This window comes from Scyliorhinus canicula, chromosome 1 (genome assembly GCF_902713615.1).
Source record: "Scyliorhinus canicula chromosome 1, sScyCan1.1, whole genome shotgun sequence".
Taxonomy (NCBI): domain Eukaryota; kingdom Metazoa; phylum Chordata; class Chondrichthyes; order Carcharhiniformes; family Scyliorhinidae; genus Scyliorhinus; species Scyliorhinus canicula.
In genome coordinates this window covers 193,631,426-193,647,457 of record NC_052146.1, presented here as the reverse complement: position 1 = coordinate 193,647,457, position 16,032 = coordinate 193,631,426, and the positions used below count along the sequence as shown (strand labels likewise).

The 16,032-nt window shown below is 49.9% G+C and overlaps 1 protein-coding gene across 1 annotated transcript in view; it reads right to left on the bottom strand.

Annotated features, from left to right (window-relative positions):
* ccdc170 (coiled-coil domain containing 170) overlaps window positions 1–16,032 on the bottom strand; it is a 141,489-nt gene that overhangs the window by 39,788 nt on the left and 85,669 nt on the right. Inside the window, exons 9-12 of the mRNA XM_038819012.1 lie at window positions 14,769–14,969; window positions 13,500–13,673; window positions 10,499–10,741; window positions 8,497–8,733 (exon numbers count right to left, since the gene is read on the bottom strand). Of these exons, the coding sequence (XP_038674940.1) occupies window positions 8,497–8,733; window positions 10,499–10,741; window positions 13,500–13,673; window positions 14,769–14,969 (855 nt within the window). The remainder of the gene's footprint in view (window positions 1–8,496; window positions 8,734–10,498; window positions 10,742–13,499; window positions 13,674–14,768; window positions 14,970–16,032) is intronic.

Genomic DNA, 16,032 nt, shown 5'->3' with positions numbered 1-16,032 from the left:
CCGCCTCAATCTCCTCACACAGCTCCTCCTCCCATTTACCCTTCAGCTCCTCCACCAAGGCCTCGTCTACCTCCTGCATCATTGGTACGTTGCTGAGATCCTCCCCTCTCCAACCCACACCCCCGAGAGCACCCTGTCCTGGACCCCACGCGGCGGCACCAGCGGGAACTCCGCCACCTGCTGTTGAGCGAACGCCCTTACCTGCATGTACCTAAAGGTGTTCCCCGGGGGGAGCCCAAACCTCCCCTCCAGCTCACCCAGGCTCGCAAACTTCCCGTCCACAAACAGGTCCCCCAACCTCCTAATACCTGCCCTGTGCCAACTCAGGAACCCGCCGTCAATTCTCCCCAGGACAAACCGTGGTTCCCCCGTATCGGGGACCCCATCGAGGCCCCCACCTCCCCCCTGTGCCGTCTCCATTGCCCCCAAATTTTGAGGGTAGCCGCCACCACCGGGCTCGTGGTGTACCTCGTTGGAGGGAGCGGCAGCGGCGCCGTTACCAGCGCCTCCAGGCTCGTGCCCACACAGGACGCCATCTCCACCCTCTTCCATGCTGCCTCTTCCCCGTCCATCACCCACTTACGCACCATCGCTGCGTTGGCAGCCCAATAATAGCCACAGAGGTTTGGCAGCGCCAACCCCCCCCCATCCCTGCCCCGCTCCAGGAACACCCTTCTCACCCTCGGGGTCCCCTGCGCCCACACAAATCCCGTAATGCTCCTGTTAACCCGCCTGAAAAAAGCCTTCGGGATAAGGATCGGGTGGCACTGGAACAGGAACAGAAATCTCGGGAGCACCGTTATCTTGACTGATTACACCCTACCCGCCAGAGACAGCGGCAACATGTCCCATCTCTTAAACTCCTTCTCCATTTGCTCCACCAGCCTTGTGAGGTTAAGCTTATGCAAGGCCCCCCAGCTCCTGGCCACCTGGACCCCCAAGTACCTGAAGCTCCTCTCCGCCATTTTTAGTGGGAGCCTACCAATCCCCCCCTCCTGGTTCCCCGGCTGTACAATGAACAGCTCGCTCTTCCCCAAGTTGAGCTTGTGCCCTGAGAAATCCCCAAATTCCCTGAGAATCCTCATCACCTCCGGCATTCATATAACAGCCTCACCCACCTGACAAACCCCTCCCGAAACCCGAACCTTTTCAGCACCTCCCACAAGTACCCCCACTCAACCCTATCAAAGGCCTTCTCCGCGTCCAACGGCACCACTATCTCCGCCTCCCCTTCCACCGCCGGCATCATATTAACATTCAAGAGCCTCCGTATGTTAGTATTCAACATCGTCGGAGGCAGAGCCCCCCTTCCCTTGCCTCGTTGAAGGTCCTAACCAACAGGGGGCCCAACAGGTCTGCATACATCTTATAGAATTCGACCGGGAACCCATCCGGCCCCGGCGCCTTCCCTGGCTGCATACTCCCTATGCCTTTGCCCAGGTCCTCCAGCTCAACCGGCGCCCCCAGTCCCTCCACCTGTCCCTCCTCTACCCTCGGGAATCTCAGCCGGTCCAAAAAGCGCCCCATTCCCCCCCTCCTCCGCTGGGGGTTCGGACTGATACAGTTCCTCGTAAAAGTCCCTGAAGACCTCATTAATGTCTACCCCATTTCGCACCACATTTCCTCCCCTATCCTTATCTCCACCGATCTCCCTGGCCGCATCCCGCTTATGGAGCTGGTGCGCCAGTATCCTGCTCGCCTTCTCCCCATATTCATACACTGCTCCCTGTGCCTTCCTCCACTGAACTTCCGCCTTTCTGGTGGTCAACAAGTCGAACTCAGCCTGGAGACTACTCCGCTCCCTCAGCAATCCCTTCTCCGGAGCCTCCGCGTATCTCCTGTCCACCCTCACCAACTCCCCCACCAGTCTCTCCCTTTCTCTCTGCTCTCCTCTCCCTGTGGGCTCGAATGGAGATCAACTCTCCCCTAACCACCGCCTTCAGCGCCTCCCAGACCGTCCCCACTCGGACCTCCCCATTGTCATTGGCCTCCAGGTACTTCTCGATACATCCTCGAACCCGCCCGCCCACCTCCTCGTCCGCCAGCAGCCCTACCTCTAAGCGCCAAAGCGGGCGCTGGTCTCTCTCCTCCCCCAGCTTGAAGTCCACCCAGTGCGGGCATGGTCAGAAATGGCTATCGTCAGATGGGAGCTGTGGACCCCTGGAGGTTTGCCCACCCGGGGGAGAAAGAATTCTCCTTCTTCTCCCCAGTACACAACGTGTTCACCAGAATTGACTTCTTTGTGGTGGGGAAAACGGTGCTTCCAGGGATAGACAAAGTGGAATACTCCGCAATTGTGATATCAGACCACGCCCCACACTACATGGACATGCGGCTGGAGACGGGAAGGGCCCAGCGCCCCACATGGAGATTGGACGGTACCTTACTAGCTGACAAGGCCTTCAGCGAAAGGATAGCGCGGGCCATAGCGGAGTACACGGAGAACAACCAAAACGGGGAGGTATCATCCTCCACGTTCTGGGAAGCGCTTAAGGCCGTACTAAGAGGGGAAATCATTGCCTTCAAAGCGCAAAAAGATAGGGAGGAAAGGGTGGCTGGGCAGAAGCTGGTCGACTCCATACTGGAGGTAGACCGTAAATACTCCGAGGCCCCGACCGTAGAGCTCCTGGTGGAGAGAAAAGAACTACAAAGGAACTTTGACCTGCTCTCCACCAGGAAAGCAGTACACCAACTCCGCCAGGCGCGCGGGACCCTGTACGAACACGGAGACAAAGCCAGCCGCCTGTTGGCACACCAGCTGAGAAAGCAGGCAGCCACCAGAGAAATTGCGCAAATCAGGGGTACCAGAGGCATGTTGGAAACAGAACCAGAGAGGATTAACAAAACCTTCAAGGCATTCTACCAAGAGCTGTACACCTCAGAGCCCCCAACGGGGAAGGCTGGGATGAACTGGTTCCTTGATGGACTGGACATACCAGTCGTGGGAGAGGGCAGGAAATGGGACCTGGAAGCACCACTAGCACTGGGAGAGATCATGGACAGCATTAGCTCCATGCAGACGGGGAAGGCGCCGGGACCGGACGGTTTCCCAGCGGACTTCTACAAAGAATTTGCAACAGCGCTGGCCCCGCACCTGCGGGAGATGTTCACAGACTCGCTAGCTCGGGGAACACTGCCACCCACATTAGCACAGGCCTCAAACTCGCTGATACCTAAGAAAGACAAAGACCCAACGGAATGTGGGTCATACAGACCCATATCTCTGCTGAACGCAGACGCCAAAATACTGGCCAAAATCCTAGCCAAAAGGCTAGAAGACTGTGTACCTGAGGTGGTCACAGAGGACCAGACGGGCTTCGTCAAAGGTAGACAGCTCACCTCGAACATCAGGCGCCTGCTGAACGTGATAATGACCCCCTCCGGGGAGAGAACACAAGAGGTGATCGTCTCCCTGGACGCAGAAAAGGCCTTCGACAGAGTCGAATGGAAATACCTCATAGAGGTACTGGAGCGGTTCGGGCTTGGAACAGGGTTCACCGCTTGGGTAAAGCTCCTATACAACGCTCCCATGGCGAGTGTACGGACCAACAATACCAACTCCCATACTTCCAGCTGCACAGGGGCACCAGACAAGGATGCCCACTTTCCCCGCTGCTGTTCGCACTAGCAATCGAACCGCTAGCAATCGCGCTCAGGGCAGCAAAAAATTGGAGGGGGATCCGAAGGGGAGGCAGAGAGCACAGAGTCTCACTCTATGCAGATGATCTGCTCCTCTACATCTCGGACCCACAAAGCAGCATGGACAGAATCATTGCGCTCCTGAAAGAGTTTGGAGCCTTCTCGGGCTACAAACTCAACATGAGCAAAAGCGAGATCTTCCCAGTACACCAGCAGGGGGGGGGGGGGGGGGGGGGGGGGGGGGCAGCACTAAAGGGGCTGCCGTTCAAACAAGCCCGACATAAATTCCATTACCTGGGGATCCAAATAGCCCATGACTGGAAAGGGATCCACAAATGGAACCTCACCAGCCTGGCGGAGGAAGTAAAAAAGGACCTGCAAAGATGGAACACACTCCCACTCTCCCTCGCGGGGAGAGTCCAGACGATCAAAATGAACGTATTGCCCAGGTTCCTCTTCCTGTTTAGATCCATTCCGATCTACATCCCCAAGGCCTTCTTCAAAGTGCTGGACAAACTTATCATGGCGTTCGTATGGGGGGGGGGGGTAAAAATGCTAGGATCCCAAAGAAGGTCCCACAAAAAACAAAATCCAGGGGGGGGCTAGCTCTCCCGAATCTACAATTCTACCACTGGGCGGCAACAGCCAAGCGAGTAAGGGGATGGATCCAGGAGCCAGAAGCCGAGTGGGTGTGTGCGGAGGAGGCCTCCTGCATGGGGACCTCCATCCGGGCCCTCGCCATGGCAGCACTCCCATCCCCACCCAAAAAACACTCCACCAGCCCAGTGGTGACAGCCACCCTCCAATCCTGGAACCAACTGCGGCAGCAATTTGGTCTGATCAAAATGTCGGACAAGGCTCCCATCTGCAACAACCATAGGTTCACACCAGCACTGACTGACACCACCTTCAAAAGGTGGAGACAGGACGGGGGGACACTGACAATCAGGGACCTATACACGGACGACAGGATCGCAACACTGGATGAACTGACAGAGAAATTTCGGCTAGCTGGGGGGAACGAGCTGCGGTACCTCCAGCTCAAAAACTTCCTACGAAAGGAGACAAGGACGTACCCACAACTGCCACGACAGACACTACTGGAAGACCTACTGGACGCAAGTATCCTAGAGAAAGGGAACTGTAGTGACATGTATGACCGACTGGTAGACAGGGACGACACCGTACTAGACGCAACAAGAAGGAAATGGGAGGACGACCTGGGGATGGAGATAGGGTGGGGACTCTGGAGCGAAGCACTACATAGGGTCAACTCCACCTCCACGTGCGCAAGGCTCAGCCTGACGCAACTAAAAGTGGTACATAGAGCCCACTTAACAAGAAACCGTATGAGTAGGTTCTTCCCGGAGGTGGAGGACAGATGCGAACGGTGCCAAAGAGGCCCGGCCAACCATGCCCACATGTTCTGGTCTTGCCCCAGGCTTGTGGAGTACTGGACAGCCTTCTTCGAGGCTATGTCCAAAGTGGTGGGGGTGAGGGTGGAGCCATGCCCGATAGTGGCGGTCTTCAGGGTTTCAGACCAGCCAGATCTATTCCTGGGGAGGAGGGCGGACGCCCTTGCCTTTGCCTCCCTGATCGCCCACCGTAGAATCCTGTTTGGCTGGCGGTCAGCAGCACCGCCCAGAGCTGCAGACTGGCTGTCCGACATCTCGGAATCTCTCCAAATGGAGAAAATCAAATTCGCCATCCGAGGGTCGGACGACGGCTTCCACAGAATGTGGGAGCCATTCATGCAATTGTTCCGGGACCTGTTGTGGCCAACGAACAAGAGGAAGAATAGTCGGGTGGCCAAGAATCAGGGGAAAATTGACGGGAATCGGGGGAAGGTAGCCGGGGGGAGGGGGGGGGGGGGCTACAGGGGTTTGATGGCAAGCTAAGGCCCAAAACCAAACTGTAAATAAATGCCAATAAACATGTGCCTCGGCCATATTGGGGAATGTAAAATATGTATGCCGGCTAAAGGGGGGAGGCCACAGTTATTATTACGAAGATGCTTACCTGTAAATATATATGTTAATTTTTGCGTGTTCTTTTTTCTCTCTCTCTAACAATTTGTAATTTGTTCAATATAAAACATGAAAACTGAATTAAAAACATTTATAAAAAAGAGAAATGGCTATCGTCGAGTACTCAGCATCCTCCACCCTCGCAATCAGCGCCCTACTCAAAACGAAAAAATCAATCCGGGAATAGGCCTTATGCACATGGGAGAAGTATGAAAATTCCCTGGCCCTCGGCCTCGCAAACCTCCATGGATCCACCCCTCCCATCTGGTCCATAAACCCCCTCAACACCTTAGCTGCCGCTGGCCTCCTGCCTGTCCTGGATCTGGATCGATCTAGTGTCGGATCCAGCACCGTGTTAAAATCCCCCCCCCATTATCAGGCCCCCTGCCTCCAAATCTGGAATGCGGCCCAACATGCGCCGCATGAAACCCGCATCATCCCAATTCGGGGCGTATACATTGACCAGCACCACCCGCTCCCCCTTGCAGCTTGCCGCTTACCATCACATACCTCCCGCCGCTGTCTGCCACAAGATTCGACGCCTCAAACGACACCCTCTTTCCCACCAGGATCGCCATCCCCTGATTTTTTGCATCCAGCCCCGAACGAAACACCTGGCCTACCCATCCCTTCCTCAATCTAACCTAATCCGCCACCTTCAGGTGCGTCTCCTGAAGCATAGCCACATCCGCCTTCAGCCCCTTCAGGTGCGTAAACACGCGGGCCCGTTTGACCGGCCCATTCAGTCCCCTCATATTCCAGGTTATCAGCTGGATTTCTGCATTTTATTGTTGGCCTATCCTCCCACTTGGCCCGGTCCTGGCAACACCTCCTGGAGAGGCTGATGCAAAAATGCCATTTGAGCCGTGTGAATGTGGTTCTCCCTGTCACACATTACCTTCTGCATACTTAATTCTTCCATGTGAACTTAACTGTGGCCAACCCCACCGTCCCCCCGTGCTCTGTGTCTAATCTGTACAAAAGAAAGAAGATGCACCTATAAATTTCCTTTAACAGCTTCAGGACATCCCAAAGCAATTTACAGCCAATGTAGTATTTGTAAATTCTAGTCACTGTTGTAATGTAAGAAGTGTGGCCAATGTTTGCATAACAGGAGCCCACAAACAGCAATGGAACGTTGACCGAATAATCTGTTGTTTGGGGGATATTGTAGCCATCTAAGATGGCCACCAGCAAAGGACCATGGGAAATATGTCCAACCCAAGACTCAGACAGATACAGAGCCTATATGTATCTGAAACACAGGTAACCAGACCTGATCGAAATCCCCGCTCGTTTGCATTTAATGGCCCATTTTCCCAGGACAATAGAACTCCAATCAAGCAACCGGTACAGTCACAGACTGATCGGCACCACTCCCCTGACTCAGAAAACACATCTGCCAAGATCAATGACCGCTAAGGACCCGCCCAGCCACCAAAGCACCCGCCCCTTTATTGGCTGAAAGCGAAGACAGTGATCAGAGCCCTGCCGAACTATTGGGTCCAAGGTTAAGGACCGCCCCAAAGAGTGCGAAATCTCAGAGTAATAAAAGAGAGCACAGCCATGTGTTCTGTCTCTTTTGGATCCGGCCTGTGCCACCCAATTGTAGCAGGAACAGCCGGCTAAGTTCAAGACCAACGATCACTACCTGACAGATGAGCTCAGCAGAGACAGAGTCGCTTTCTTCGAACCAGCCAAGTGAAATACAGATAAAGGCCTTATCCATTTGCACAGCACCGGTTGCCCTGAAGTTAAGTATACGTTATTGTAGCTGACAGGTGTAGTTTAACTCGTAGTAGATATTGTGTTTGCATGTCGAGATAACTCTTGTGTATGTAAATAAACCATCTTTTGGACTAACCAACTGGTTGTGTGGTCATTTGATCGATATAAGGGAAGGCTTGTGGTTCACCAGCATTATTAATAGAGCAACAATATATGTTGGCCATGACTTCAGAACTCTCCTGCTCTCTTCTTCAAATAGTGCCATAGTATCCTTTCACCCTGAGAGGGCAGATGAAGCATCAGTTCAGCATCTCTTCCAATAGACAACATTGCCACCAATATAGCCCTTCCTCAATACTACACTGTTGGATGCTCAAGTTCATTAGTGTCATTCAGGGAAGGAAATCTGCCGTCCTTGCCTCATCTGGCCTACTTTTGACTCCAGATCACAGCAAGGTGGTTGATTCTTACATGCCCTCTCAAATGATCTAGCAAGCCACCATCACAGACAACTAGAACATAGAACATAGAACATAGAACAGTACAGCACAGAACAGGCCCTTCGGCCCTCAATGTTGTGCCGAGCCATGATCACCCTACTCAAACCCACGTATCCACCCTATACCCGTAACCCAACAACCCCCCCTTAACCTTACTTTTATTAGGACACTATGGGCAATTTAGCATGGCCAATCCACCTAACCTGCACATCTTTGGACTGTGGGAGGAAACCGGAGCACCCGGAGGAAACCCACGCACACAGGGGGAGGACGTGCAGACTCCACACAGACAGTGACCCAGCCGGGAATCGAACCTGGGACCCTGGAGCTGTGAAGCATTTATGCTAACCACCATGCTACCCTGCTGCCCCCAACTAGGAATGGGCAATAAATGCTGGCCCAGCCAGAGAGGCCCAAGTCCCGTAAACTAATTTTTAAAACGTCCCTTAATGGGAGTTCAACCAACAGCCTTCGCATTCAGAGGCAAGAGTGGTACCACTGGCCAACATGCACACCTGCTAATCTTGGAATGGAACATCTCAGTGCTGTCGCAAATGGACGTCGCTCTTCACCTTGAGGAGTTTAATGATGAATACCCCTACCTGTCTCTCCCGTTTGCCCACTTCCTCCAGGGTATGTTTGAGTGTCTTCAGCTCACTGCCCACAGCTTCCAGTATGTTCCGAGCTCGATCTTTCTCCTCCTTTGCCTCGAATTCGGTGAAGTCCAGATCGGACTTTGTGGAGTTTAGCTTTTCTATAGCCGTCTCCTTCAACCTCTCCAGCTTCTTCATGGATTTATTAAGCTCCTCTATCATTTTACTTTGCTCCAGTGTTTTAATCTACAGACATATTGGAGGAGAAGACAGTTCTATCAATTGGAATTGTGCACACCTTATAGAGAATGAACCAACAATAAAGCTTTCAATTAAACAAAGGAAAGTATGTAAGTGTTGGTCTGAAGTCTCAATGTAGAGGGTGATTTGCATCTCAGCATCAACTAACCAACCAACCAAGGTTAACGACATAGTGGTAATGTCCCTGAACCCCAGTAATTCAGAGACGGTTGCTAACATTTTTCAGCCATTCCACCGGCGGCATCTTCCAGACGCGTCATCGGGCGGTCCTCCACAGTGGGTTCCCTGACAGTGAAAGGTGCGAACAACGGGAAAACCCGTTGACGGCAGCGAGACCGGAAGATGATGCTGGTGGTCAATGGCAGGCCACCTCCACTGCAACAAAACATGCTGGGGAGGAGGGCCAAATGATCCCGCCAGTGAGTTCAAATCCCACCATGGCAGCTTGAAAATATAAAACAAGAAGCAGAAAAGTGGCCACGTTGTAAAAATTCAATGAACCGATTCATGAATGTCCTTTAGGACAGGAAACCTGTCATTCTTATCCAGTCTTCCTTTCTGGGACTCCAACATGGTTCGTACAGTTTTTTTAATGTAATTTTTTACAAACATTTAAAAATACAAAAACGTAAATACTCTGGGGAACAGTCTCTCCAACTCACAATTTTACAGTCTGTATCTGTACAAGTTATTCTTTTTTCCCCTTTTCAACTCCACCCCCCCAACGGCGAACAATTCCTCAAACATGGTCACGAACAATCCCCAACATGGTTAGCTCTTAGCTACCTTCTGAAATGGCCAAGCAAGCATGCAGGTGTATCATCACTTTCCCAGGAAAACGAGAGATGGTCAATGAATGTCAGCCTTGCCAATATAGTGCCCATGGCCCGAGATTGAAAAATAAAAAAATACAATTGCTCTCCTTTAAACACCAAAATCGGTCTTGTGGGGCAGTGGGTAGCGTCCCTGTCACTGGGCCAGAAGGTCTGGCTCGAATCCCACCCCAGGACTTGTTGGCCAAGGAAGTTGCGCTCATAACAGGTTGAATGTCAACCTGTAAGTTCTTCCAAACACGCCAATGAATGCCAGTAAGAGCGGGAAAGACTCCTGGCCATCCATGCTTGATGTGGAATGGCGCCCCTCAAACTATAAGCCTCTGGCGACAGACAATCAACCTGTTCCAGGAATTAGTAGCTATGAAAATGGACAAAAGTCTGCCTTAGTGCACCACTAGGTGCGGGAAGACAATTGGAAACACCAAAATCAGGGATACTTTTTGAATTTCTAGTTACCTCTGCCTACTTGATTGATACAATATATGCAAGCAAAATAGGCAATTCGCTAATCCAACACTTCCAGTATGGGTCTGACACAAATGGGTCAATGTAAGGAGTATACGGTGCAGCAATGCTTGCGTAACTTTCTTTCTCACTGGAAGGGAAGATCATGTTCATGTAATGATTGATAACCTCACTTGGTCCTCTCTTCACTGTGAAGAGGAACTTGGCAACTAGTACAGAACCAGGCAGCATCTACCATCCATAATGGAGGGTCAAATACCAGCTTTCAAGATCAGCCAGTCAAACCTAACATTGTTGAATAGCTGGCACCCCTATTCCACTGAACCTCTCTTTTTGCAGGAGCCCTTAAAGCTAAAGGTTGTGAGATAGTAACCTTACATGCAGAATATTAGGACAGAGGGCCAATAGCACATTGGTCAATGGTAAGAGGCTGGGAGTTTTGGAAGTACCTTAAGCTCATGAGTGTCAGAAAGCTTCGCTTTCAGATCTATGCTGGAGGTTTGTGCTTTATGGAGTTCCTTCTCAAGACGTTCCACTTTTTTCTGCAGCTTCCGCACAGTTAAGTGGGCCTCGTCCCTTTCCACCGCCAACGCAGTTTGGGTCTGTTTCTCAACATCCAGTTGGGTGATTTTTTTCCTCAGCAGGTCCATGTGCAGCTCCTTGCTGACCAACTTCTCTTTCTGGGCTTTAAGCTGGGAGAGTTTAAAGAAAAAAGAATTAGTCTCTTTTGTTCTCTCAGATTGAAAGCGATTTGTTCTTTAAAACGCCAGCCCTAGCTCAGTGGCTGCACCCTGGGCCTGGAGTCAAAAGGTTGTGTGTTCAAATCCAGCTCCAGAGACTTAAACACATAATCCAGGCCAATACATTATAATATGGGCAATACGGTAGCACAGTGGTTAGCACTGTTGCTTCACAGCGCCAGGGTCTCAGGTTCGATTCCCGCTGGCGTCACTGTCTTTGTGGAGTATGCACGCTCTCCCCGTGTCTGCGTGGCCTCTGGGTGCTCCGGTTTCCTCCAACATGTCCCGAAAGATTTGCTGTTAGGTGAATTGGCCATTCTGAATTTTCCCTCCTTGTACATGAACATGCGCCGGAATGTGGCGACTAGGGGATTTTCACAGTAACTTCGTTGCAGTGATAATGTAAGCCTACTTGTGACAATAATAAATATTATTATTATTAGTATTACATGGGTGGGAGTGCTGCACTGCCGAAGATGTCATCTCATTTGAATGAGGTGTTAAATCCTCACAGGTGGCTGTAGTACATCCCGTGGCAGTCAGAAAAGGAGAGCAGGTGTTCTACCCAGGGTTCTGGCTAATAATTGTCGCTCGGTCAACATCACCAAAACGGATGATCTGTTCCCGACCCTCTTCCCTGCTTGCGGTGCACCAATTGGTTGCTGGGTTCCCTGCATTACAACAATGTCTGCATTTCAGAAGTACTTCATTGGCTGTAAAGCACTTTGGGATGTGCTGAGGCTTTTTTCTTTAGGCCCGAGTAGAGGGAGCTTTACTTTCCATCGGTCTGTCTCTGTTCCTGACATGGGACTGTTTGGTACTAAAATGGTCTGAACTCCATTCTTTAGCATCAGTATCACTTACCTTGATCAGCACAAACATTTTAGAAAAGGAGAAAAAAAACTCTGAATTAAGTAATTCTGAAAAGTCTGTGAGAAAAAATAAATTTACAAGTCTTACTGAAGCCCGGTGTAAATAAATGTCCATCCAGGGAGCCTCTTGATTACTATTTTTCCCCAAACACAGTTGTCGTGGAGAGATATTGCTTCAGGTTTAGGTGTTAACTCCAAATCAGTTGGACGTAACAGTAACCTGCAATTTCCTGTCCTTGTTAGTGCTGAGATAGACACATACGAGGTGACTTGATGACTGGGAATTGAAACGACTGGATAGCATTTTCAATTTAAAATGTAAGCAGTAACGAGTGTGAAATTATGCCCAGGAAGATCCGTTAGATGAAGATTCTGGGATGGTTGCATGAAGTATTGGCTCCAGTTCATACACAAAGATTAAATGCTCTCCCCACTGGCATGAATGGGGATGGTAGCGTGTTGAAAATGTACTCTCCCCCCTACCACAGGCTCCACCAGCTCATTCAATCTCCTTCTCAAACCCATGCACACACTATCTTGAACTCTACCCAGTCAAATGTTTAGATACTGGATTTACAGTTGTCATTATTGATGGTGGCACAGTGATGAGCACCGCTGCCTCACAGTGCCAGGGACTCGGGTTCGATCCCGGCCTTGGGTGACTGCCTGTATGGAGTTTGCACTTCTCCCAGTGTCTGAGTGGGTTTTCTCTCACAGTCCAAAGATGTGCAGGTTGGGTGGAATGGCCATGCTAAATTGCCCCTTCGTGTCAAAAAGGTTAGGTGGGGTTACGGGGTTGCTGGCCGAGGTGGGGTGCCCTCTCAGAAGGTCGCACAGATTCGATGGGCGAATGGCCTCCTTCTGCACTGTCGGGATTCTATGATTTTTTTAAAACATTTTCAATAAATTTAGAGCATCCAATTATTTTTGTCCAATTAAGGGGCAATTTAGCATGGCCAATCCACCTAGCCTGCACATCTTTTGGGTTGTCGGGGCAAAACCCACGCAAACACGGGGAGAATGTGCAAACTTCACACGGACAGTGACCCAGAGCCGGGATCGAACCTGGGACCTTGGCGCCGTGAGGCAGCAATGCTAACCACTGTGCCACCGTGCTGCACTGTAGGGATTCTATGATGTGAAAGGGTAATGGGCACAGATTGTTATCTTCACTGCCTGGACAGTAATCTCCTGGGATGGATCGTCCAAACTCTCAATAGGAATCAATAAAATAAAAATTATGGGATTCTATGAAGGTGTGTGCATACAGCCTCCAAGATTACTGCCCTAAGGTGAAAATCTATACCATAAACAGCTAGAAAGACTGGTGGATTATTAAAAAATTCATTTACGGGATGTGAGTGTCGACGGCTCAGCCAGCATTTATTGCCCCTCCCTACTTGCCTTTGGGAAGGTGGTGGTGAGCTGCCTTCCTGAACCCCTACAGACCCAGAGGTGTAGGTACACTCACAGTGCTGTTACGGAGGGAGTTCCAGGATTTCAACCCAGCGACAGTGAAGGAACAGTGATATATTTGCCAAGTCAGGATTGTAAGTGACTTGGAGGGGAACCTCCAGGTGGCGGTGATAGGTAGGATCAAGACAGGCAAGCTGGATAGAGCAAGAAAGTTCACGATAAAGTAGATTGCACTTGGGCGATAGACAGGGATTGAATGGTGGGTAAGAGTTGATGAGGGGCGGGAATGTGGATGGGTCATGGCTGCTGAGTTGATTGGCTGTTTCTTGCTCATAGCATACTGGCTTCACTCCACCTTGTACTAGAAAATCAATCAAATTAAATTGACAACGTCAAGAGTTGGATATCGGAGATTATTCTACCTTTCTCTTCAGATTGTATGTAAGAGTCTTGTTCTCAATTATGGCCTCATTCTCCATTTTAAGTAGCTGGTCAGTTCGAGCAAGAATAGCCTCCAGCTGCATATCAAAGCCAATCTCTGCTGTCATTCTCTCCAGCTTCATCTTCTCTGCTACATCCTCCAGGAATTTGAGATACTTCACAGGAAATGAACATTTTAATTACTAAGGTGCATGCATTTGTGTTTGCAAACACAATTTTAACCTTCCAACGAAGATGCAGAAATATTCAGATAAATTGTCCCACATTTAGATCTCACATTGACATCAATTCACATCGCAAATATAAAGTATCTAAAACTTAAACCCAAACATACATCCTCCAATCCAGCTTCAGGTCTGAGCCACTTCACCAAAAGCAATGAGTTCAAGGAACGGACTCTATGAGAGGATGTGGCCTGTTTCATTCCCATATGTTATGGCAGTCCAGGGAAGATGGCGCCCTTAGGAGTGCCAGCCATACCATGAGAGATCCGTCCTTTGACTAGTAATCCGGGGGCTGAATCTCACTTACAAGTATACATGTGAATAATCTACCCAATTCCAATGCATTTACCTGAATTAAAAACGCAATCATTCCAAACAGAGAGGAAACCAAGGACTGTCGGAGATCAGAGAGCATTAGCATCATACTTGGGCCTCAATTTTAATCCTGGCACTGGCGTTCAAATATGCCCAGCCTCAGTGGGTACATTTCTCAAGAGACCTTGACTGAAGCAGGAGTGTTTTAAAATCAGAAAATGCTGGAAAAATCAGCAGGTCTGGCAGCTTCGCTGGAGAGGGAAACAGCACTAATGCGGTGAGTCTGAATAATCCTTCTACAGAACTGTAATTAACTGTGTTTCCTTCTCCACAGATGCTGTCAGACCCGAGTTTATCTAACATTTCCTGCTTTTATTTCAGATTTCCAGCATCTGCAGGATTTTGCTTTCATTTGGGGGAAGTGTTTTATTGTGCTGGGGCTCATGAGCTGGGGCAACGAGCAAGGTGCCTGCAAAGCTGGAGAACTCTGTCGCCTCCAATGTCCTGCTCCTTGGGTTTAAGGAGGAGACAGGGGAACTTTGAAGGATGAGAATGTGTAGCGTGGAAGAAAACCAAAATAAATAATATAGCCCCATTCTGTTCCCTCCCAGTTGATGGGTTAAGTGCCGATAACTTCTCATTCACTGTTATAAAAGCAAGTTTGGTGTTGAAATAATCAGAAAATAAACTTGGTCCAAATGGTCCCCATACTTTCAGTTTGTCCAGGCTCAAACTATCGCAAAGCACGTCTCCAGACAGCAGATTTCCCTCCAAGTGCCGGACTTTCTCCTGGAGCTCGGATAGCCTCTGCTCTGCCTTTGTGGAGCGCTGCAGGGCAGCTTGGTGCAGATCCACCTGCTTCTCCAGTTGCTCCGCCAGTTTGATCACCTTCTCTTCCAGCTGCGACACTGTCTGACAGAGACGTTAGAAACACACAATTAATGACTGCGACCACTTTCTGGTCCCGATGGTCGCAATTGGAACTGATCTTTGCTGTACCGTCATCCATGGTGAGAAATGTGCCAGCGCCAACACTTTACACCTACAGCGAGCTTTCATATGGGTGTGTAAATTAACAAATACAATGGGATTCTCAGGGAGGCGGGGGGGGGGGGGGGGGGGGGGGGGGGGGGGTTAAACTAAACTTACAAAACTCAAGATACAACTGCTGGCCTATTCTAACTGTACACTTTCTCAGCTGTTTTGTATCCCATTTTACCCAATCTTAAAACCATAAGAAATAGGAGTAGACCATTCAGCCCTTAGAGCCTGCTTCTCCATTTAATAAGATCATGGCTGATTTAACACTCAAAAAGTCCACTGTCCTGCCTTCTCTCAGTAACCCTGAATTCCCCGACTGATTAAAAACCTATCGATCTCAGCCTTAAAAGATTTGGTTCCCTATCCTTTGACATCCTCACCCAACAAAATAAATCTATCAACCTCACAGCATGAGTCACTCTGACTCCATTCCTAATGGGCCTTGCTTTAATTTTAATGGGTTCCCCTTGCAATGAATTCCCACACCCTCTTGGCACCCGTCGTATCGAATGCTTTTGTACCACTTTACCTGAATTTGATCACCCCTGAACCCTCTTAGCTGAAGGGGATACATGCCAAGTGGATGCAACCTTTTGTCACAATTTAACCCTTTGAGTCCTGGTATCACATTGGTGAATCTGTACTCCACCCTCTTCCCACACCACCCATGGTCACTGTATCTACTCTGTGTTGCACTGCTTGATGTGATGGCATAGGCAAATATCCATAAAGAGAAAAGGCAGGTTAATGCTTCAGGATTGTCTCCTTCATCAGAACTGAAGGTTGAAAGAAAAACGGCCAAAAGTAGTTCGGCTTGAAAAGCCGAGGAAAGGTGCAAAGTGGAAAACATTTAACTCCCTCCGTGATTGGTGAATTTGTGGATTTTCTCTCCGCCCTCTGCACTATTCCCCCATTTTCCCAGCCTGACTAAAAT